This window comes from Anolis sagrei, chromosome X (genome assembly GCF_037176765.1).
Source record: "Anolis sagrei isolate rAnoSag1 chromosome X, rAnoSag1.mat, whole genome shotgun sequence".
Taxonomy (NCBI): Eukaryota; Metazoa; Chordata; class Lepidosauria; order Squamata; family Dactyloidae; genus Anolis; species Anolis sagrei.
This window is the reverse complement of record NC_090034.1, coordinates 108065654-108090631: the sequence shown is the minus strand read 5'-3', so window position 1 is coordinate 108090631 and position 24978 is coordinate 108065654. Positions and strand designations below refer to the sequence as shown.

General features: G+C 46.4%; 1 protein-coding gene across 1 annotated transcript; it reads left to right on the top strand.

Annotated features, from left to right (window-relative positions):
• The first annotated feature begins 1013 nt into the window (after window positions 1-1013).
• On the top strand, window positions 1014-24549 carry LOC137094879 (carcinoembryonic antigen-related cell adhesion molecule 16-like). The gene is made up of 7 exons (XM_067460802.1): window positions 1014-1423; window positions 4553-4688; window positions 9310-9408; window positions 13477-13577; window positions 13891-13997; window positions 21879-22241; window positions 24413-24549. The coding sequence occupies exons 1-7, from the start codon at window positions 1014-1016 to the stop codon at window positions 24547-24549; spliced, it is 1353 nt and encodes a 450-aa protein (XP_067316903.1).
• The last annotated feature ends 429 nt before the right edge of the window (window positions 24550-24978 follow it).

The following is a 24978-nucleotide window of genomic DNA, read 5'->3' as shown; positions in this document are numbered from 1 at the left end:
ATTAAAGTGGGATAGAAGTGCTATAATTATGTGAGTTCCACAGGTGAGGGGCCACCACCGAGAAGGCCCTGCTCCTTGTCCCCACCAATCCCACTTGTGATAGAGGTGGGGCCGAGAGCAGTGCCTCCCAGAAGATCTTAAACTCCGAGGCGGGACGTGTTGATGACCTAATTTCCCCAGGGAGTGAGTTCCACAGGCAAGGGGCCACCACCGAGAAGGCCCTGCTCCTTGTCCCCACCAATCTCACTTGTGATAGAGGTGGAGCTGAGAGCAGTGCCTCCCCAGAAGATCTTAAACTCCGAGGCGGGACGTGTTGATGACCTAATTTCCCTAGGGAGTGAGTTCCACAGGCGAGGGGCCACCACAGAGAAGGCCCTGCTCCTTGTCCCCACCAATCCCACTTGTGATAGAGGTGGGGCCGAGAGCAGTGCCTCCCCAGAAGATCTTAAACTCCGAGGCGGGACGTGTTGATGACCTAATTTCCCCAGGGAGTGAGTTCCACAGGCGAGGGGGCACCACCGAGAAGGCCCCGCTCCTTGTCCCCACCAATCTCACTTGTGATAGAGATGGGGCCGAGAGCAGTGCCTCCCCAGAAGATCTTAAACTCCGAGGTGGGACATGTTGATGACCTAATTTCCCCAGGGAGTGAGTTCCACAGGCAAGGGGCCACCACCGAGAAGGCCCTGCTCCTTGTCCCCACCTATCTCACTTGTGATAGAGGTGGGGCCGAGAGCAGTGCCTCCCCAGAAGATCTTAAACTCCGAGGCGGGACGTAGAAGGAGATGCGTTCGGACAGATACGCTGGGCCGGAACCGTATAGGGTTTTGTAGGTCAAAACCAGGACTTTGAATTGTGCTCGGAATTGAATCGGCAGCCAGCAAAGCATTCCAGCGGGGAAGCATGCGGGGAATGCGGAAGTGCTTCATCCTCCCAATGTGGTGATTAGATTTTAAACCTTTTTGTCATTGATTTCTGTCCCAACAGTCTACATCTTCAGCTCTTGCTTCCCAACAATGACCCGGGCTCAAGGGGGTGCAGCAACTACTCCTCCCAAGACTACCTCCAAATCAGGGGGTTCCCCGCCAAAGGCCCCCACCGTCACCATCAACATCACCATGCACCCCAGGGTGGTCCGCGTCGGGGAGGACGTCACCTTGAAGGTTGGCAAGGCTTTGGAGGACGTGATCTCCTGCACTTGGTACCGAGGCAGCGACACCAACACCGTCCCTATCGTGGTCTACAAGCCGTCCCCGGTGTCGACCATCGAGAAGCACGACGGCTACTCCGGCCGGGAGTTCATAGGCCAGGACTGCTCCCTGCACATTGCGCAGCTGATTATCTCTGACGCTGGCGTCTACACCATCCGGAAGAATTCCTCCACAAAGTTGGCCGAGGGCAGCATCAACTTGGAAGTCAAGAGTAGGTGTTGATTGGCCTTGCGTTGTGGAAGACTTTCACGGCTGGGATCACTGGGGTGTTGTGTGGATTCTGGGGTGCATAGCCAATGTGTTCTAGCAGCATTTTCTCCTGATGTTTAACCTGCATCTGAGGCTGGCATCTTTGGAGGATCTGATGGTGGCAAAGCAAGTGGAATGAATACACACACACACACACACACACACACATACTAGCTGTAGCCGCCACGCTTTGCTGTGGCCAATCTTCCCTCCCTCTTTCTCTCCTTCCTTCGCTCCCTCCTTCCTTCTTTTCCTTTCCTTCCCTTCTTTCCTTCTCTCCTTCCTTCCTTCTCTACCTCTTTCCTTCCTTCCTTCCCCTTTTCTTTCTTCCTTCCCTCCTTCCCTCCCTCCCCCCTTCCTTTCCTTTCCTTTCCTTTCCTTCTTTCCTTCTCTCCTTCCTTCCTTCTCTACCTCTTTCCTTCCTTCCTTCGCTTTTTGCTTCCATTCTTCCTTCTCTCTTTCTTTCCTTCTCTCCAGTTTTCTTGCCTTCTTTCCCTCCTTCCTTTGCTCCCTTTCCTTCCTTTCCTTCTCTCCTTCCTTCTCTACCTCTTTTCTTCCTTCCCCTTTTCTTTCTTCCTTCTCTACCTCTTTCCTTTCTTCCTTCACTTTTTGCTTCCTTTTCTTCCTTATCTCTTTCTTTCTTTCCTTCCCTCCAGCTTTCTCACCTTCTTTCCCTCCTTCCTTCACTCCCCTTCCTTCCTTTCCTTTCCTTTCCTTCTTTCCTTCTCTCCTTCCTTCCTTCTCTACCTCTTTCCTTTCTTCCTTCGCTTTTTGCTTCCACTCTTCCTTCTCTCTTTCTTTCCTTCTCTCCAGCTTTCTTGCCTTCTTTCCCTCCTTCCTTTGCTCCCTTTTCTTCCTTCCTTTCCTTTCCTTCTTTCCTTCTCTCCTTCCTTCCTTCTCTACCTCTTTCCTTCCTTCCCCTTTTCTTTCTTCCTTCTCTACCTCTTTCCTTTCTTCCTTCGCTTTTTGCTTCCATTCTTCCTTCTCTCTTTCTTTCCTTCTCTCTAGTTTTCTTGCCTTCTTTCCCTCCTTCCTTCGCTCGCTTTCCTTCTTTCCTTCTCTCCTTCCTTCCTTCTCTACCTCTTTCCTTCCTTCCCCTTTTCTTTCTTCCTTCGCTTTTTGCTTCCATTCTTCCTTCTCTCTTTCTTTCCTTCTCTCCAGTTTTCTTGCCTTCTTTCCCTCCTTCCTTCGCTCGCTTTCCTTCTTTCCTTCTCTCCTTCCTTCCTTCTCTACCTCTTTCCTTCCTTCCCCTTTTCTTTCTTCCTTCGCTTTTTGCTTCCATTCTTCCTTCTCTCTTTATTTCCTTCTCTCCAGCTTTCTTGCCTTCTTTCCCTCCTTCCTTCGCTCGCTTTCCTTCTTTCCTTCTCTCCTTCCTTCCTTCTCTACCTCTTTCCTTCATTCGCTTTTTCTTTCTTCCTTCTCTACCTCTTTCCTTCTCTCCAGTTTTCTCGCCTTTTTCCCCTCCTTCCTTCACTCCCCTTCCTTTCCTTTCCTTTCCTTTCCTTTCCTTTCCTTTCCTTTCCTTTCCTTTCCTTCTCTCCTTCCTTCCTTCTCTACCTCTTTCCTTCCTTCCCCTTTTCTTCCTTCCTTCGCTTTTTGCTTCCATTCTTCCTTCTCTCTTTCTTTCCTTCTCTCCAGTTTTCTCGCCTTTTTCCCCTCCTTCCTTCGCTCCCCTTCCTTTCCTTTCCTTTCCTTTCCTTTCCTTTCCTTTCCTTTCCTTTCTTTCTCTCCTTCCTTCCTTCCCTACCACTTTCCTTCCTTCCCATTTTCTTTCTTCCTTCTCTACCTCTTTCCTTTCTTCCTTCGCTTTTTGCTTCCATTCTTCCTTCTCTCTTTTTCCTTCTCTCCAGTTTTCTTGCCTTCTTTCCCTCCTTCCTTCGCTCGCTTTCCTTCTTTCCTTCTCTCCTTCCTTCTCTACCTCTTTCCTTCATTCCCCTTTTCTTTCTTCCTTCTCTACCTCTTTCCTTCTCTCCAGTTTTCTCGCCTTTTTCCCCTCCTTCCTTCGCTCCCTTTCCTTTCCTTTCCTTTCCTTCTCTCCTTCCTTCCTTCTCTACCTCTCTCCTTCCTTCCCCTTTTCTTTCTTCCTTCTCTACCTCTTTCCTTCTCTCCAGTTTTCTCGCCTTTTTCCCCTCCTTCCTTCGCTCCCTTTCCTTTCCTTTCCTTTCCTTCTCTCCTTCCTTCCTTCTCTACCTCTTTCCTTCCTTCCCCTTTTCTTCCTTCCTTCTCTACCTCTTTCCTTTCTTCCTTCGCTTTTTGCTTCCATTCTTCCTTCTCTCTTTCTTTCCTTCTCTCCAGTTTTCTTGCCTTCTTTCCCTCCTTCCTTCGCTCGCTTTCCTTCTTTCCTTCTCTCCTTCCTTCCTTCTCTACCTCTTTCCTTCATTCCCCTTCTCTTTCTTCCTTCTCTACCTCTTTCCTTCTCTCCAGTTTTCTCGCCTTTTTCCCCTCCTTCCTTCGCTCCCCTTCCTTTCCTTTCCTTTCCTTTCCTTTCCTTTCCTTCTCTCCTTCCTTCCTTCTCTACCTCTTTCCTTCCTTCCCCTTTTCTTTCTTCCTTCGCTTTTTGCTTCCATTCTTCCTTCTCTCTTTCTTTCCTTCTCTCCAGTTTTCTTGCCTTCTTTCCCTCCTTCCTTTGCTCGCTTTCCTTCTTTCCTTCTCTCCTTCCTTCCTTCTCTACCTCTTTCCTTCTCTCCAGTTTTCTCGCCTTTTCCCCTCCTTCCTTCGCTCCCCTTCCTTTCCTTTCCTTTCCTTTCCTTTCCTTTCCTTTCCTTCTCTCCTTCCTTCGGCACACAACTACAGATCCCTATACGATGAAAAGGCTGCATGCATTGAATGAAACTCTATAGTGGAGTGGTGCTTTTACTTTTAGTACTCTGGGTGCATCCACACTGCAGGATTAATACACTTTAACCCCATTTGAACCGCCATGGCTCAATGCTGTGAGGTCCTGGGAGTTGTAGTTTGGGGAGGTTAAAAAGACCTTGTGAAACGACACATCCCAGGAGCCCATAGCATGAAACCATGGCGATTAAAGTGAAATCGAACTGCACTGAGTCTCCAGTCTTGACCTCAAATGACTTTGTGTTTCTCCTTCATTGAAGACAATTTATGGGAAGCGAGAGGATTCAGAATCAAAGGTCTCACCGATGGGATCCTCGGAGGCATTGTCGGCGGTTGTGTTGCGCTGGTTTTGGTTCTGACCGGCCTTGCGTCATGCAAACTGGCATCGAGAAAAAGGTACGCATTCTTGACTCATGGCTGTACTTCCCTTTTTTGGGGGTCTTGCATCCTTCCTTCCTATCTCAGTGCCAACCTCCTAGGTTTTTCCCTTTTCCCATCAGAAGATTTATGGCCTTGCTGTCTTCCTCCCTGCTACCTCAGCCCTGTGTTTACGCTTGGAAGTCTTAGGAACTCATCAATCTGTTCTCTGAAGTTTCATGCTGGGCCAAACTGGCCCTTCTCTTGAGAAACTGCAAGTTGCTTCTGTTGTGAGAGAATTGGCCGTCTGCAAGGACATTGCCCAGGGGACGCCTGGATGAATTGATGTTTTTATCATCCTTGTGGGAGGCTTCTCTCATGTCCCCACATGAGGAGCTGGAGCTGATAAAGGGAGCTCATAGAATCATAGAATCATAGAATCAAAGAGGTGGAAGAGACCTCCTGGGCCATCCAGTCCAACCCCATTCTGCCAAGAAGCAGGAATATTGCATTCAAATCACCCCTGACAGATGGCCATCCACCCTCTGCTTAAAAGCTTCCAAAGAAGGAGCCTCCACCACACTCCGGGGCAGAGAGTTCCACTGCTGAACAGCTCTCACAGTCAGGAAGTTCTTCCTAATGTTCAGAAGGAATCTCCTCTCTTGTAGTTTGAAGCCATTGTTCCGCGTCCTAGTCTCCAAGGAAGCAGAAAACAAGCTTGCTCCCTCCTCCTCCCTGTGGCTTCCTCTCACATATTTATACATGGCCATCATATCCCCTCTCAGCCTTCTCTTCTTCAGGCTAAACATGCCCAGCTCCTTAAGCCGCTCCTCATAGGGGTTGTTCTCCAGACCCTTGATCATTTTAGTCGCCCTCCTCTGGACACATTCCAGCTTGTCAATATCTCTCTTGAATTGTGGTGCCCAGAATTGGACACAATATTCCAGGTGTGGTCTAACCAAAGCAGAATAGAGCATGGGGAGCATTACTTCCTTAGATCTAGACACTATGCTCCTATTGATGCAGCTCATCCCCCTTTCCCCGGATTCGAACCTGTGACCTTGTCAGAGTATTGAATCTTTGCCAGCGGAAGGATTGCTAGATCAGCAGACACTGTGTTTCAGAAATCAGGACTCTGCAAGCTTTCAGTTACAACAGAAAACTAAGTTTACTAAGTACATCTATACACGTCCATTCACAGCAAGCAACAGACAGGAACAACTAGGCCAGTGTTTCTCAACCTGGGGGTCGGGACCCCTGTGGGGGTCACAAGGGGGTGTCAGAGGGGTCACCAAAGACCATCAGAAAACATAATTTTCTGTTGGTCATGTGGGTTCTGTGTGGAAAATTTGGTCCAGTTCTATTGTTGGTGGGGTTCAGAATGCTATTTTATTGCGGGTAAACTATAAATCCCAACAACTACAACTCTCAAATGGCAAGGTCTATTTTCTCCAAACTCTACTAGTGTTCACATTTGGGCATATTGAATATTTGTGCCAAGTTTGATTCAGATCCATCATTGCTCGAGTCCACGGTGTTCTCTGGATGTAGGTGAACTGCAACTCCAAAAACTCAAAGTCAGTGTCCACCAGACCTTCCCAGTATTTTCTCTTGGTCATGGGAATTCTGTGTGCCAAGTTTGATTCAATTCCATCATTGGTGGGGTTCAGAAGGCTCTTTGATTTTAGGTGAACTATAAATCCCAGCAACTCCAGCATTACCAAATGACAAAATCAATCACCCCCCAAATCCACCAATATTCAAATTTGGGGGTATTGGGTATTTGTGCCAAATTTGGTCCAGTGAGTGAAAATACATCCTGCATATCAGATATTTACATTATAATTCATAACAGTAGCAAAATTAAATTTATGAAGTAGCAACGAAAATAATGTTATGGTTGGGGGTCACCACAACATGAGGACCTGTACTAAGGGGTCGCGGCATTAGGAAGGTTGAGAACCACCGAACTAGGCAAAAACAACAGTCTCTGAACATCTGCTTATCTGACTTCTGGCTGAGACCAGATCCTCCCTCTTCTTCCCAGCCGGAGAACACGTTATCTCATTTCTGTCAAGGTTACATTTTCTCTGCCTCAGCACAGTATTTCTAATACACAATTGAACAGCATAGAATCCATTTGAAAAACATCTTAATCCATCTTGAATGACATAGAAACACATTGAAAAAACACACATGCATATCTAAATGATCCTGACAGACCTGTCGGTCTTCAGTCCTGCCTGCACAGGGGTTTAACCCACTGCGCCACCGGGGGCTCATAATGATTGGTAAAAAAAAATATTTGATAAGCAGCACTGGAAATGTTAGGATGGGGATTATTAGTGGAATGTCAATCCATATTGGACAAGTTTAAAATCTCCATGCTGCTAGCTGTGAAAGTGTTAGGTTGTGGAACATTTTGAAGCGCATGCGTGGAACAGACAAGGAAGATAGTCCAGAGGACAGGAGCGGAATTCAAAACGATCTTGACAGATTAGAGAGATGGGCCAAAACTAACAAAATGAAGTTCAACAGTGACAAATGCAAGATACTCCACTTTGGTAGAAAAAATGAAATGCAAAGATACAGAATGGGGGACAATGCCTGGCTCAAGAGCAGTACGTGTGAAAAAGATCTTGGAGTCCTCGTGGACAGGAAGTTAAACATGAGCCAGGCATGTGATGTGGTGGCAAAAAAAGCCAATGGGATTTTGGCCTGCATCAAGAGGAGCCTAGTGTCTAGATCTAAGGAAGTCATGCTCCCCATGCTCTATTCCGCTTTGGTGAGACCACATCTGGAATATTGTGTCCAATTCTGGGCACCACAATTCAAGAGAGATATTGACAAGCTGGAATGTGTCCAGAGGAGGGCGACTAAAATGATCAAGGGTCTAGAGAACAAGCCCTATGAGGAGCGGCTTAGGGAACTGGGCATGTTTAGCCTGAAGAAGAGAAGGATGAGAGGAGATATGATGAGAGCCATGTATAAATATGTGAAAGGAAGCCACAGGGAGGAGGAGGGAGCAAGCTTGTTTTCTGCTTCCTTGGAGACTAGGACGCAAGGGAACAATGGCTTCAAACTACAAGAAAGGAGATTCCACCTGAACATGAGGAAGAACTCCCTGACTGTGAGAGCTGTTCAGCAGTGGAACTCTCTGCTCCGGAGTGTGGTGGAGGCTCCTTCTTTGGAAGCTTTTAAGCAGAGGCTGGATGGCCATCTGTCAGGGGTGATTTGAATGCAATATTCCTGCTTCTTGGCAGAATGGGGTTGGACTGGATGATAGCCCATGAGGTCTCTTCCAACTCTTGGATTCTATGATTCTATGATTCTATGTTTTTATGATGTTGTTGTTTACTGTTTGCGTTTCCGGTTTTATTCTGCTGTAATTTGTTGTTTGGGCTTGGCCTCATGTAAGCCGCCCCCAGTCCCCATCGGGCAGATGGTGGCGGGGTATAAATAAAGATTATTATTGGATTGTTGTAGGTTTTTTCGGGCTATCCAATTAACTGATTTCAGGAACAGTTGTTTCTACTTCAGCAGCAGCTCTAATCTTTATTCACATTTCATTCATTGCAATAACATTTACTCATTAACATGGTCAGATGCAAAGGAGAAGAACCGAGAGAATAAAATGGTGTCTGTTCTATTTATTCCCCTATTAATAATAATAATAATAATAATAATCTTTGTATTGTCAAAGGCTTTCACCGGGTTGTTGTAGGTTTTTTCGGGCTATACGGCCATGGTCTAGAGGCATTTTCTCCTGACATTTCGCCCGCATCTATGGCAAGCATCCTCAGAGGGAGTGAGGTCTGTTGGAACTAGGGGAAAGGGTTTATATATCTGTGGAATGACCAGGGTGGGACAAAGGACTCTTCTCTGCTGGAGCTAGGTGTGAATGTTTCAACAAAAGTTTGCCCCAGGCATAGTCAGGCCATTGTATGCTAATCAAGGTGGTCAGTTGAAACATTCACACCTAGCTCCAGCAGAGAAGAGTCCTTTGACTCACCATAGTCATTCCAGAGATATATAAACACTTTTTCTTAGTTCCAACAGACCTCACTACCTCTGAGGATCCTTGCCATAGATGCAGGCGAAACGTCAGGAGAGAATGCCTCTAGACCATTGCCATATAGCCCGAAAAAACCTACAACAACCCAGTGATTCCGGCCATGAAAGCCTTTGACAATACAAAGATTATTATTATTATTATTATTATTATTATTATTATTATTATTTATAATTAATAATTATAATTATAATAATTAATAATTATTATAATATTATATAATAATAATAATAATAATAATAATAATAATAATAATAATAATAATAATAGGGGAATAAATAGAGCAGACACAATTTTATTCTCTCGGCTCTTCTCCCTTGCATCTGACCATGTTAATGAGTAAATGTTATTGCAATGAATGAAATGTAAATAAAGATTAGAGCTGCTGCTGAAGTAGAAACAACTGTTCCTGAAATCAGTTAATTGGATGACAAGAAGCAAGTTGGTCAGCAAATTACACTGATAAGCCTCTTCATCATAAGCTTCAGTAGGCTTGGGGTGCACCGTCTGCTCCGTTCTAATGGTAACCTTTTCTTTTATTCATTCATTCATTCGTTCATTCTTTCTTTCTTTTTCTCTCCTTTTTAGTCCTGCAGAACCAGCTCTGCCAGCACCATCCATTCCACCACCAACGCCATCCGTTCAATTTCCACCCAATCCGAGTGCCCCTCCGAGACGTCCGTCTATGTAAGTAATGACATTACGAAATATATTGCATAATAAATTGTAAATAAGTTATGAAAATATGTCTCCTCCCACCCTCTACCCCCTCGGATGGGTTGCCATCTATATTTATGTATTGTATGTAATATATTCTACTAAGATAAATCATAGAATCCTAGAATCCAAGAGTTGGAAGAGACCTCCTGGGCCATCATCCTGTCCAACCCCATTCAGCCAAGAAGCAGGAATATTGCATTCAAATCACCCCTGACAGATGGCCATCCAGCTTCTGTTTAAAAGCTTCCAAAGAAGGAGCCTCCACCACACTCCGGGGCAGAGAGTTCCACTGCTGAACAGCTCTACCAGTCAGGAACATAGAATCATAGAATCCTAGAGTTGGAAGAGACCTCCTGGGCCATCATCCAGTCCAACCCCATTCTGCCAAGAAGCAGGAATATTGCATTCAAATCACCCCTGACAAATGGCCATCCAGCCTCTGTTCAAAAGCTTCCAAAGAAGGAGCCTCCACCACACTCCGGGGCAGAGAGTTCCACAGCTGAACATCTCTCACAGTCTTCTTCCTCAGGTTCAGATGGAATCTCCTCTCTTGTAGCTTGAAGCCATTGTTCCCTTGCGTCCTAGTCTCCAGGGAAGCAGAAAGGAAGCTTGCTCCCTCCTCCTCCCTGTGGCTTCCCCTCACATATTTATACATGGCTCTCATCATATCTCCTCTCATCCTTCTCTTCTTCAGGCTAAACATGCCCAGCTCCTTAAGCTGCTCCTCATAGGGCTTGTCCTCCAGACCCCTGATCTGCTCCCTCCTGCCTGTGGCTTCCTCTCACATATTTATACATGGCTATCATGTCTCCTCTCAGCCTTCTCTTCTTCAGGCTAAACATGCCCAGCTCCTTAAGCCGCTCCTCATAAGGCTTGTTCTCCAGACCCTTGATCATTTGAGTCGCCCTCCTCTGGACACATTCCAGCTTAGCGTCAATATCTCTCTTGAATTAACACTAATAAATAACACTAAGAAATATATTATATTATAATAAACATATTCTATTATAATATGTGCGGGGCACGGGACAGAGACTGTGCTGGTCTCCATCATGGATCGCCTTCGATGTCAGCTTGACCAGGGCGGGTCGGTGCTGCTTGTGTTATTGGATCTCCCAGCAGCATTGGACACAGTCGACCACCATCTTCTGACCCACCGCCTTGCTGTTGCTGGAGTGAGTCAGGGGGAGAGCTTTGAACTGGCTCCCCTCCTTTCTTCACAACCGTGGACAGCGAGTGGAGAGGGGAGGCCTGGTCTCTGAGAGGTCCCCCCTCTCTCTCTCTTGTGGGGTTCCTCCTCAGGGGGCCATTCTCTCCCCTCTCTTGTTCAACATCTCTATGCGACCACTTGCTCAGCTGGTCCGAGGTTTTGGGCTGGAGTGTGACCAGTACGCCGATGACACTCAGCTGGTGCTGAAGATGGAAAGCCGACCGGACTCTGTCCCCGATTGTTTCCATCTGTGCCTCATTGAGGCCGTGACTGGATGGCTGCGTGCCAGCAGGTTGAGGGTGAATCCAGCAAAGACGGAGATCCTATGGCTGGGTCGACCAGGCAGTGGGGACATGAGGAGCGGCTTAAGGAGCCGGGCATGTTTAGCCTGAAGAAGAGAAGGCTGAGAGGGGATATGATAGCCATGTATAAGTATGTGAGAGGAAGCCACAGGGAGGAGGAGGGAGCAAGCTTGTTTTCTGCTTCCTTGGAGACTAGGACGCAATGGAACAATGGCTTCAAACTACAAGAGAGGAGATTCCATCTGAACATGAGGAAGAACTTCCTGGCTGTGAGAGCCGTTCAGCAGTGGAACTCTCTGCCCCAGAGTGTGGTGGAGGCTCCTTCTTTGCAAGCTTTGAAACAGAGGCTGGATGGCCATCTGTCAGGGGTGATTTGAATGCAATATTCCTGCTTCTTGGCAGAATGGGGTTGGACTGGATGATGGCCCAGGAGGTCTCTTCCAACTCTTTGATTCTAGGATTCTATGACATCCATCTGCCTACCCTGGATGGCGAGGCGCTACGCCCGTCCTCGTTGGTCAAGAGTCTGGGAGTCCTTTTGGACCCTCTGCTGACGATGGAGGCCCAGGTCTCTCTCCGCCGTGAGCAGAACCACCTTCTTTCACCTGCGGCAGGCTAGATGGCTGGGCCCCTCCCTGTCACTTAGGCGATCCCTCGCTTTCCGAGGATGATTGTCTTCCAGTGTCCTTGTGGGTCCATATGTGGCTGTGGAGCCCTATTCTTGCTCTGCATCTTCTTCCACAGTGAGGGCATTGGTTTCCAGGTGGAATGCGGTCTCGGTCGGGGTTGGCTTGACGCGCCTTCCTCTTGGCATGCTTCTCCCTTTCACCCTCTATTCGTGCCTCCTTGAATTCTGCAGCACTGCTGGTCACAGCTGACCTCCAGCAGGAGCGGTCAAGGGCCAGGGCTTCCCAGTTCTCAGTGTCTACGCCAGAGTTTTGAAGGTTGGCTTTGAGCCCGTCTTTCAATCTCTTTTCCTGTCCTCCAACATTCCGTTTTCCGTTCTTGAGTTCGGAGTAGAGCAACTGCTTTGGGAGACGGTGGTCGGGCATCCGGACAACGTGGCCGGTCCAGCGGAGTTGATGGCGGAGGACCATCACTTTAATGCTGGTGGTCTTTGCTTCTTCCAGCACACGGATGTTTCCCCGCTTGTCTTCCCAAGATATTTGCAGGATTTTCCGGAGGCAGCGCTGATGGAATCGTTCCAGGAGTTGCATGTGACGTCTGTAGACAGTCCACGTTTCGCAGGCATAGAGCAGGGTTGGGAGAATGATAGCTTTATAGACAAGCACCTTGGTATTGTTGGGGTTCAGCCTGATCCTGATCTGTGTGAACAGGATTCTCCAATAGTTTTTCAAACTGAGCAAGCTTTCCCTGACCCTGACAGTGTGGAATCTGTTGTTGATGCAGAGCTCAGTGGGAATGAAAACGAAACCCAACAGTTAGAAGAGAATGTTTTGGAAGTTAGCCGTGATATCTCCCCACCTGGGCTAGATAATGAGCTCTGGAGAGAACAGATAGTGAGAGATAGATTTGTCTCACAGTCTGTACAAAGGTCACAGCGGCTTCAGCAAAAAGAGACCCAAACAGAAAAGTCAAGGGGCATTTCTAAGAATAGCTTCTTTGGTTTAAGAGCATCCCTGCCGGGTGCTTCTTTAGGTCAAGCAATGTTCGGGACTGTGGCTGGTCTTGGCAGAATTCCTGTGTTCCATGGCCAGTAATCCCAGAGGCTTCTGTTTCCAAGTTCATGGTTAGTAAAACACTAACAGACTCTTGGTTATTGTTTTGTGGCTTTTGAAGTTTTGCTCAAGTTCAGAGATCCTATTGACTCCTGTGTTTTTCTGTGGGTTTTTTTACTCTGCATTTACCTTTCTTTTGTAACCAATTTTTCATCAATAAACAAGGATTGCTTTTCCTACAGTCCAGAGTGGTGGATTTAATCTTATGGTCTTGTTTCTTGAACTGGGATGCAACAGGTATCCCTACGGATGTCCCAGTCCTCAAACACTCTCTGCTTCATTCGGGAAAATGCTGCGCTCACAGAGCTCAGGCGGTGTTGTATTTCGGTGTCGATGTTGACTTTGGTGGAGAGGTGGCTGCCAAGGTAGCGGAAATGGCCAACATTTTCTAATGTGACACCATTAAGCTATATTTCTGGCGTTGGAGAGGGATTGGCTGGTGACTGCTAGATATCAGTGATATCTAGATAAGGGTGAACTACATCTCCCAGATTCCCAGGGCAATCGCCCCAAACCCTGCAAGTATTCATAGTTGGCCATGTTGGGTCTGTGTGCCAAGTTGGGTCTAGATCTGTCGTCGGATGGGTTCAGTGTTCTCTGGATGTGGGTGAACTACAACTCCCAGATTCTCAGGGCAATCACCCCCAACCCCTTCCAGTATTCACAGTTGTCCTTCACAGTATTCACAGTCATCATCTGCTGAATTCAGTGCTCCCTGGATATGGGTGAACTACAACTCTCTGAAATCAAGGTCTATTCCCCCAATCCCCTGCGATATGTTCAGTTGTTCATCGGGCTTTCCTGTGCCAAGTTTGATTCTGGTCCATTGTCAGTGGAGATCACACTTTCCTGGATGAAGGTGAACTATAACTTCCATAAATCAAGGTCAGTCCCGTCCCCGTCACCCCCAAGTCTCCTGTATGTTCTTTTGGTCATGGGGAGTCTGTGTGCCAAGTTTGGTCCAGGTCCGTAGTTTGTGGGGGTTGCAGTGTTCTCTGGAAGAGGGTGAAGGTACTACAAATCCCATCATCCATAGCCCATTCTCCCCCTAGCCGTACCAGGATGTAAAGTGGGTCATGGGAGTTATGTATGCTTTATCTCACTCTGGGTTGATGTCCTTTAGAAAACTATAAATCTTTTTTTGTTGTTGAAAATATAATGAACCTTATTGATTGTTCCATTGTATATTTATCTTCAGATTGGTCAAAACGTCATCACCGCGGGAAAGTTTAAAGCCCAACGTCAAGAAAGAAAACGAACCCAAAGCCAAAGCCAAAGGCAAAGGCAAACCGGGTCCAAGCAAAGGTAATGATGATGGTGCACCATATCCAGTATCAAGAGAGCAAGGGAGAACTACAAGTCCCAAGGTTCAGCTGGCCTCTTAGCAGGCTGTGGGTTCTGGGAGATGCGGTCCAGAGAAGTAACCAACCTGCTCAAAAATCTCTGCACAAAAAAGCCACTATGATGGAATTTGGGAGCTCTAGTTCACTAAGGTTCCTTTCCCAGCCCTATCAGCATTCATCAGCCAAGTAATATGGCCAGTCACCATGCTGATGGAGAGTTCTGGGAGATGTAGTCCACGGAATCTCTGCACAACCAGCCACTATGGCAGGTTTGGGGAGTTCTAGTTCACTAACCCTGTCAGCATTCGTCAGCTAGGTAATATGGTAAGTCACCATGTCAATGAGGGGTTCTGGGAGACATAGTTCACGGAATCTCTGCACAACCAGCCACTATGGAGGGTTTTGGGAGTTGTAGTTCACTAAAGTACCATTCCTAACATTATCAACATTTACCAGCCAGATAATATGGCCAGTCACAATATGGGAGATGTAGTTCACAGATTCTCTGCACAATTAGCCACTATGGAGAGTTTTGAGAGTTCTAGTTCTCTAAAGTGCCATTCCTAACATTATCAACATTCACCAGCTAGGTAATATGGCCAGCCACCATGCTGATGGGGCATTGTGGGAGATGTAGTTCACAGAATCTCTGCACAACCAGCCACTATAGAGGGTCTTGGGAGTTCTAGTTCACTTAGGTACCATTCCCAACATTATCAACATTCAATAACCAGGCAATATGGCCTAGTCACTATGTTAATGGGGAGTTCTGGGAGATGTAGTACGCAGAATCTCTGCAAAACCAGCCACTATGGAGGGTTTTGGAAGTTGTACTTCGCTAAGGTACCATTCCCAACATTATCAACATTCAACAGCAAGGTAGTATGGCCAGTCACCATGTTAATGGGAAGTTCTGGGAGATGTAGTACACAGAATCTCTGCAAAACCAGCCACTATGGAGGGTTTGGGGAGTTCTAGTTCACTAAAGTACAATTCCCAGCATTATCAACATTCACTAGCCAGGTAGTATGGCCAGTCACCATGTTAATGGGAAGTTCTGGGAGATTTAGTCCACAGAATCTCTGCACAACCAGCCACTATGGAGGGTTTGGGGAGTTCTAGTTCACTAAAGTACCATTCCCAGCCCTATCAGCATTCACCAGCCAGGTAATATGGCCCAGTCACTATGTTAATGGGGAGTTCTGGGAGATGTAGTACACAGAATCTCTGCACAACCAGCCACCATGGTGGGTTTTGGGAGTTCTAGTTCACTAAGATTACTGTCCCAACCCTATCAACATACGTCAGCCAAGTAATATGGCCAGTCACCATGCTGATGGGGAGTTCTGGGAGACATAGTTCACAGAATCTCTGCAAAATCAGCCACTATGGAGAGTGTGGGAGTTCTAGTTCACCAAGACCTCTTCCATGGAAAGGAAAGATTGAACAGAGATTTGAAAAGTTACTTTTTTTTTAATCACAGTTTTGGCAACGTGATTCCAGTTCTGGTTGCCAACCCTCCTCTGCTTTCCTTCCAGGTCCTGCAAAGAAATGACTCCGATCTGGAAGAACCTCATCCGGCCAAAAGAAGGGTTGATGCTCCTTCCTTCCCAGACCAGGAAGAAAAACTCCTTCCACTCTTTCCATCAGGAGACGATAACGAAGAAACTCATGGACGCACCAATCCTGAAAGGCAGAAACGTATCCACGGAGGGAATAAAAAACACGCTGGTGGTCACCTGTCTCCATGTCTCCACGCGCTTTCATCATCCCAAATGTCATTGGTTTTGAAGGAAGGGATAGCTTGCTTGATACATCGTGTAATGAAGGCTTTCTAGAGTGCTTGGATTGGATCTTCCTTTGTGGCAGTGTTGCAGAACATATACGTTACCAGGTTCCATTAGAGCAGTGGTTCTCAACCTTCCTAATGCCGCGACCCCTTAGTACAGTTCCTCATGTTGTGGTGACCCCCAACCATCACATTATTTTTGTTGCTACTTCACAACTGTAATTTTGCTCCTATGATGAATCATCTTGTAAATTCCCGATATGCAGGATGTATTTTCATTCATTTGGCACAAATACCCGATACGCCCAAATTTGAATACTGGTGGGGTTGAGGGGAGGATTGATTTCGTCATTTGGGAGTTGTAGTTCCTCGGATTTATAGTTCACCTACAGTATCAAAGGGCTTTCTGAACTCCACCAATGATGGAATTGAACCAAACTTGGGACACAGAGCTCCCATGGCCAACAGAAAATACCAGAAGGGTTTGGTGGGCATTGACCTTGGGTTTTGGAGTTGTAGTTTACCCACATCCAGAGAGCACCGATGCATCTGGAAACTTGGTAAAAACACTCAATATGCCCAAATGTGGTCACTAGTGGGGTTTGGGGAAGATAGACCTTGACATTTGGGAGTTCTAGATGCTAGGATGTATAGTTCACCTATAATCAAAGAGCATTCTGAACTCCACCAATGATAGAATTGGGCCAAACTTCCCACGCGAAACCCCCACGACTGACAGAAAATACTGTGTTTTCTCATTGTCTTTGGCGACCCCTCTGACACCCCCTCGTGACCCCCCCAGGGGTCCTGACCCCCAGGTTGAGAAACACTGCATTAGAGTACCTCTGGAGAAGGAAGAAGATTGAGAAACAGCTTGGCAGGTTTCCAGGCGTTTATTCAATACTCCGGAGTAAGGGTGTTCAGCTTAACCAAGGGCTGACACAACCTGACGTCGCATTTGTCCAGCTTTTATAGCATGAAATTACTAGTTTTACACATGCGCAGAACAACTCCGACATTTACACAATACAATCATTAACAGGAATTTTCATATATAGTTGCCAAGGACATCCTTCTGGCAAGCACAACATGACCCCAAACATCTGCTCAATTATATAACTTTTCAGCTTTACCCATTATCCCCAGATGACGCGTTCAATTGTTCTTAATTCTCTTAGATCTCTTAAATGAATTATAACTTTATATATGTTTTTAACATAAAAAGTTGATCAAGGCAATCTCCTAATCAATTCTGCCGTAATTACTTTGTTAATAACTTAGTTCCACAGGAATTTGCTTTTAAATGAAACGTTTCTGAAATTGCCTGCTATTTACATTAAATAGTCAGGAGATGGCGCTCTCTCACCATATGACCTTAGATCAGCGTTTCTCAACCTGGGGGTCGGGACCCCTGGAGGGGTCACCAGGGGGTGTCAAAGGGGTCGCCAAAGACCATCAGAAAAACACAGTATTTTCTGTTGGTCATGAGGGTTCCGTATGGGAAGTTTGGCCCAAATCTGTTGTTGATGGGGTTCAGAATTTCCTTTGATTGTAGATGAACTATAAATCCTAGCAACTACAACTCCCAAATGTCAAGGTCTGTTTTCCCCAAACTCCACCATTTGGGCATATTCAGTATTCATGCCAAGTTTGGTCCAGGTTGTTTGAGTCCACAGTGCTCTCTGGATGTAAGTGAACTACAACTCCCAAACTCAAGGTCAATGCCCACTAAACCCTCCCAGTATTTTCTCTTGGTCATGAGAATTCTGGGTGCCAAGTTTGATTCAATTCCATCATTGGTGGAGTTCAGAAAGCTCTTTCATTTTAGGTGAACTATAAATCCCAGCAACTCCAACATTCCCAAATGACAAAATCAATCACCCCCAACCCCGCCAGTATTCAAATTTGGGCATATGTGGTATTTGTGCCAGATTTGGTCCAGTGAATGAAAATACATCCTGCATATCAGATATTTGTATTACAATTCATAACAGTAGCAAAAATACAGTCATGAAGTAGGAATGAAAATAATTTGGGGGTCACCACAACATGAGTTAGGGATCAACACAGTATGAGGAACTGTATTTAGGGGTCACGGCATTAGGAAGGTTGAGAAACACTGCCTTAGATGTTCCAAGTCTTGGATCAATATATATTGATTTCTGCATGCTGCCAATTCTTTGGTGGTTTCTTCATATATCAACATTTAGCTAAAACAAACATTTGGCCTGTGTAAACATGCAACCTTTGACCAGTCCATGTTGACCTCTTATCGATCCATATCATCTGTCGGTTTTTCCCTTAATTTGCAAAATCTCCCTTGAGCTGTTTGAATCCAGGTAGGAATTATGATTATGATTTTATTTTTCCCATAACGGCTGCCACAGCAGAATGGGGTTGGACTGGATGGCCTTTGATGGGACCCTTCCAACTATAGGATTCAGTGTCTGGTGGTCTCCTTCTCTGGAGGTCTTGAAAGAGAGGATGGATGGCTATCTATTGAGAAGTCTTGGGTTATGTCTTCCTTCCTGGCAGAAAGCGGCTGGACTAGATTAGAGCTGCTACTGAAGCAGAAACAACTGTGTCTTTTTTTTAAAAAAAAAAATTTATTGGTTTGCATACAGAAAACAAAACCGACACCAAAGAAAAACCAAAATAAGTAAAAAATAAAAAAGAAAGAGAAAAAAACAGAAAAAAGGAAAAAAAGATATACAAAAGAGTTTGCAAATTTGCAGAATGGTATACAGTCAGCACTCATTAAACATATAAAAAATCAAATTTGACTGTACAGTTATAATACATTAACATTTAATGTCCCTCTAACCCCACACCCGTGAACCCAACCCCTGTGACCTCCGACACCACTCCGTATGGATCACATAACTAACCCACAACTACCCACGTGTCTTCTTTCACTGAATCCCCTTTATGGCGATCTTCAAATCTACTTTTGTCTTCTTTTCAAGATATCCAATTGCCAACCGCCATTTTTTAACAAATTCTTCATTATTTCCACCTCTGCTGCTATTTGTCAATTTGGCCATTTGGATATAGTCTACTAATTTATCTCTCCAATCCTTAATATTTAACTCTTTTTCCCCCTTCCACGATTTAGCTATTATTAGTCTCGCAGCAACAAAACAATACTGACAAATTTCTTCATCTCCTGTGCTAATACGCCTCCTAAATATTCCTAATAAGCACATTTCTGGGTTTTTCTTGATTTTTTTGCTAATCATTTTATTTATTTATTTCATCACTTTTTTCCAGAATTCTTTAACTATGTTACAGGTCCACCATAAGTGGAAAAAAGATCCCTTCACCTTCTGTGACACCAACTGTCTGAAGTCAGTTAATTGGATGATAAGAAGCAAGTTGGCCAGCAAATGGCACTGTTAACTCTCTTCATCATAAACTTTGGTTGTCCCATCCAAATCCAGTGGAATATAGACTGCCTTGGAGTCCAGTGATTTTGGTGCACAGACTGGATGGCCATCTGTTGCAGGGCTTGGATGATGCCTTCTTGGCTGGAAGAAGGGTTGGACTAGAAGACCCTTGGATGTCCCTTCCAACTCTAGGATTCAGTGTGTGGTGGAGCATCCTTCTCTGGAGGTCTTTATACATAGGCTGGATGCCCATCTATCAAGAGAGCTTGGATTGGGTCTTCCTTTATGGCAGAATGGGGTTGGACCGGATGGCCTTTGGGGGTCCCTTCCAACTATAGGATTGAGTGTCTGGTGGTCTCCTCCTCTGGAGGTCTTGAAAGAGAGGATGGATGGTTATCTATATCTTCCTTCCTGACAGAGAGAGGCTGGATGACCTTTGGTTGCCCCTTCCAAATCCAGAAGAATATAGACTGCCTTGAAGTCCAGTGGTGTCTCTTTTCTTCTCAGGAGGTTTTGGTGCACAGACTAGATGGCCATCTGTTGTGGGGCTTGGATGGTGCCTTCTTGTCTGGAAGAAAGGTTGGACTAGAAGACTCTTGGATGTCCCTTCCAACTCTAGGATTCAGACTGTGGTGGAGCCTCCTTCTCTGGAGGTCTTTACACATAGGTTGGATGCCCATCTATCAGGAGGGCTTGGATGGTCTTTCCCTGTCTGGCAGAAAGGGTTTGGACTGGATGGTCTGTTGTGAGGCTTGGATGGTGCCTTCTTGCCTGGAAGAAGGGTTGGACTAGAAGACCGTTGGATGTTCCTTCCAACTCTAGGATTCAGAGTATGGTGGAGCCTCCTTCTCTGGAGGTCTTTACTCATAGGCTGGATGCCCATCTATCAAGAGAGCTTGGATTGGGTCTTCCTTTATGGCAGAATGGGGTTGGACTGGATGGCCTTTGGGGGTCCCTTCCAACTATAGGATTGAGTGTCTGGTGGTCTCCTCCTCTGGAGGTCTTGAAAGAGAGGCTAGATGGCTATCTATTGAGAAGCCTTGGATTATATCTTCCTTCCTGGCAGAAAGAGGTTGGACTAGATGGCCTTTGGTTGCCCCTTCCAAATCCAGAAGAATATAGACTGCCTTGAAGTCCAGTGGTGTCTCTTTTCTTCTCAGGAGGTTTTGGTGCACAGACTAGATGGCCATCTGTTGTGGGGCTTGGATGGTGCCTTCTTGTCTGGAAGAAAGGTTGGACTAGAAGACTCTTGGATGTCCCTTCCAACTCTAGGATTCAGAGTGTGGTGGAGCCTCCTTCTCTAGAGATCTTTACACATAGGTTGGATGCCCATCTATCAGGAGGGCTTGGATGGTCTTTCCCTGTCTGGTGGAAAGGGTTTGGACTGGATGGTCTTTAGGCACCCCTTCCATCTCTAGGATTCAGTGACTATTTGAGTTTCCTCCTCTGGAGGTGTTTGGTTGGGTATCTTTGCAGAATCCAATTCTTCCCACCCTACTGATCTCAAAGGACGTTGTCCCAGGCAGACTGTGGACACCATCATCCCGAGCTGTGGTTCCGTCCCTTGACCTGTGGCCTTCTCCCGTTGCCCTGGAGATCACAATGTGAGCGCGTGGGAAAGGCATTCCGAGTTCTCCATACTTGCTGAAAGGAGACTGTGTTTGTGGGGGATGCCAAGACCATCGGTGCTCTCCATCTTTGGTGGCAACCAACATGGGAAGCACCTGGGCATCTGGATGGAGACCAATAGGACTCCCAATATCTTACCCTTGAGCGGGGCAAGGGGACCATGCAGATGTTATCCTGGCAGGAGAAGGAGTCCTTGGCCAATGCTGCTCCTAACAGGTTTGAACGTGGGATGGGAAATGGCTGGAGGGATCAGAGGGTATTTGAGCTTTGGGTGGAAGAAGTCGACAAAGTTCTAGAGTGGTTTTGCAGAAGTATGTAACTTCTGTAGTTTGCTGTATAAATTGCATGCCCAAAGAGGGGAGTGTGGGAATGGGATACAACAATAAAATAACAAAAATATTAACAACACCTAGGGACACCAATCGACAGATAAGTGAAACCACATATATCTGTTGGGGTGATTTTTTGTGTGTGTCAGGAGTGAGTTGAGAAACTGCAAGTCGCTTCTGGTGTGAGGGAGTTGGCCGTCTGCAAGGACAATGCCCAGGGGACGCACGGATATTTTGATGCTTTACCATTCTTGAGGGAGGCTTCTCTCATGTCTCTGCATGGGGAGTTGGAGCTGACAGAGGGAGCTCATCCACACTCTCCCTGGATTTGAACCTGATATGAAGGTCATATTGTATATTGATGTGTGTCTTCAAGGAAATTCCTGAGTATTGCAACCCTATTATAAGATTGGTTCACAGGGAGTTTTGCCTCTACCTTCCCCTGAGGCTGAGAGAGAGTAACCCTCCTGAAGTCACCCAATGGGTTTTCTACGACAGAGCAGATTTGAGCCCAAGTCTCCAGATGATGCGAATTGTGGATGAGTGTGAGTCTTCCATTGTCCTTAAGCCCTTTCTTCTCCAGGATTGTCAAGACGCCTTTGTGACCCAGCACCGAAAACCATGATTGTCCACCTTCTGAACTCTCATTAGTTGGAGTTGTTCCAGTTGCTACGGCCTCGTCCATAACTTCCATCTCTTTCCTCTCCTAGGCTACATCTTGAGTTCTTGCCTATCTCTGGCCTCCGCCCAGAACTTCACCATCCTGGTCACGGTGAACCCCTGGTTTCCTCTGGTGGGGACGGACGTTACCCTCGTTGCCAAAGGAGGCATGAAGAACTTCACCTCCTGCAGCTGGTACCGGTGGGAGATCTCCGAACCAAACGAGATCCTAGTCTATGATGCATTGATGGAGAAAGAGGAGCACAAGCTCGCCTACACGGGGAGGGAGACCGTGACGAAGAACTGCTCCTTGCACATTAACAAGCTCTCAATTGAAGACATCACATATTTTTACATTGTTCAAAACAGCACAACCTCCTCTGAAGCGGGACAGGTTTTCTTGGTGATCAGAGGTAAAATGTGTTCAATCCTGCTTCACACTCTCTAAAACTTCCACTCAAAGTGTCCCATTTCAAGTTGTCTAGAACTTTGTCTACATCTTCAAACAAAAGTGTCCCATTTCACCCTCTCTACAACTTTGTTTACTCCTTCCAAAGTGTCCCATTTCACATTCTCTAGAACAGTGGTTCTCGACCTGTGGATCCCCAGGTGTTTTGCCCTACAACTCCCAGAAATCCCAGTCAGTTTACCAGTTGTTAGGATTTCTGGGGGTTGAAGACCCACAGGTTGAGAACCACTGCTCTAGAATTTTGTCTACTTCTTCCAAAGTGTCCCATTTTGTCACGATGCTGGGGCTCTGCCGTTATTCAGGCAGAGGTGAATCAAACAAACTCCCAGTTTGTAACAAACAGTTTAATTAAAGTAGCACTTCACTTCACTTAGGCAATTCCTCGTTGGATGAGTAAGATGGTCTTCCATGATGGGTTTCCTTGTGGATTCGTAGGTGGCTGTGGAGCCCTATTCTTGACCCGCATCTTCTCCCACAGTGAAGGCATTGGTTTCCAGGTGGAAGGCGGTCCCGGTCGGGGTTGGCTTGATGCGCCTTCCTCCTGGCACGTTTCTCTCTTTCACCCTCCATTCGTGCCTCCTCGAATTCTGCAGCACTGCTGGTCACAGCTGACCTCCAGCTGGAGCGCTCAAGGGCCAGGGCTTCCCAGTTCTCAGTGTCTCTGCCAGAGTTTTTAAGATTGGCTTTGAGCCCATCTTTCAATCTCTTTTCCTGTCCACCAATGTTCCGTTTTCCGTTCTTAAGTTCAGAGTAGAGCAACTGCTTTGGGAAACAGTGATCAGGCATCCGGACAACGTGGCCGGCCCAGCTGAGTTGATGGCAGAGGACCATCGCTTCAATGCTGGTGGTCTTTGCTTCTTCCAGCACGCTGACGTTTGTCCGCTTGTCTTCTGTTTTAATAGTCCAAAATATAAAACATAAATATAGTACTCAGACACAGAATATAAAACAAAAACTGATAGCAAACACTGCACCGTAGTCAAAGGGTCCATCCAAGTGGTCCCTGGTCCAAGTGGCCCCTGATCCAAGTGGCCTCTAGTCCAAGTGGCCTCTGGTCCAAGTGGCGCCTGGTCCAAGTGGCCCCCTGGTCCAAGTGGCCCCTGGTCCAAGTGGCCCCTGGTCCAAGTGGCCCCTGGTCCAAGTGACCCCTGGTCCAAGTGGCCCCTGGTCAAACTTCAACTGTGCCGTCGCGCCTGGGGGCTATTACTCTCAATAAAGGAGGGATGAACGTGGCATCTTCCCCCCAGGGGATTGCTTCTTGCCCTCCTATAGGAAACTGGAACTCCAAAAAAACCCCAAAACGCTGTAAATAGCTCAAAATAGGTTTTATTTATCACAAAGTCATTTCTTCAAAGCAATGAGCTGGAAAACTTTAGAGGGGTGAAGGAAAACATACGTTACAGTCTCAATTAGCCCTGGGTCCAAGGAGTTTGAAGCTGAGAAGCCTCACCAAGTTTCCTCTTTCCTCTATGGCTGTGAATGCCGGAGCAAACCACAACCCCAGTTCAGATGGCCTATGTTTTAAAGATTCAGGATCTTCCTTTGGTGCCAAAAGAACCGGCTTGAAGGCGCCTGGGTCTCCTCAATAATTGTCCAGGACAATCTGGACATAAAGCATGAGTCCCGGGGTAAAAAACCTCAGAACTGGTGCTAAGAGGTAACTTAAATCAGGATCCTTTAGAATCAAGTCTTTTACTCACGTCCATCTGGTACGAACTCTGATGGTAGAATGAAAAGAAAAAGGAAGTTCTCCCCTCTTGCAGGAAGAGGTGGAGCCAAACAGTACTGATTGACAGCTACAAGCAACCAATCCATACAACTATACATAAGCAGTGTAAAAAAGGGGCAGGATTAAGCATGATACAACAGTTTACATCTTACAACTAACAGTTCTATATATAGGTGGCACCACTCGCGCCGTCACACCAACACTGTTTAGGTTAACTCACCCTTTACTACATTGATTTGACTTGAGTTGAGACCGACTAAAAGTGTTGCTATGTTGTTTCTGTGGAGAGCATCACGAAATGCCAAATACTGAAGGCACGATGGTTTGGAGACCCCACAGATCCATATCTTGATACTCACCAGCCTTTTCCTTGTCTATCCCTCCAGAGGGTTTGCCCCACCAAAGACAGTCCAAAGGCCTCTCCGGAGGAGCCATTGCTGGGATTTTTGTTGCTTGTGTCGTTTTCGCCTCCACCATTGCCGTCATTGCCTCCTACAAGATCATTGTCGGTTCGATGGGGTAAATATTGCTCTGCTCTCTCTTTTTTGTTTCTTTTTATTTATCGTGTCAGGCAACCAAACAGTTGTATTACATTTTTGACAGAACAAACAAACAGACAGACAAAACACAAAGTTTGCAAGCTTGGTAGTTGATTAAATGTCCTTTGACCAGTCTCTGGCCACTTGGAGTGCCTCTGGTGTTGCCACAAGAAGGTCCTCCCTTGTGCATGTGGCAGGGCTCAGGGTGCATTGCAGCAGGTGGTCAGTGGTTTGCTCTTCTCCACACTCGCATGTCGTGGACTCCACTTTGTGGCCCCATTTCTTGAGGTTGGCTCTGCATCTCGTGGTGCCAGAGAGCAGTCTGTTCAGCACCTTCCAAGTCGCCCAGTCTTCTGAGTGCCCAGGGGGGAGTCTCTCATCTGGTATCAGCCATTGGTTGAGGTGCTGGGTTT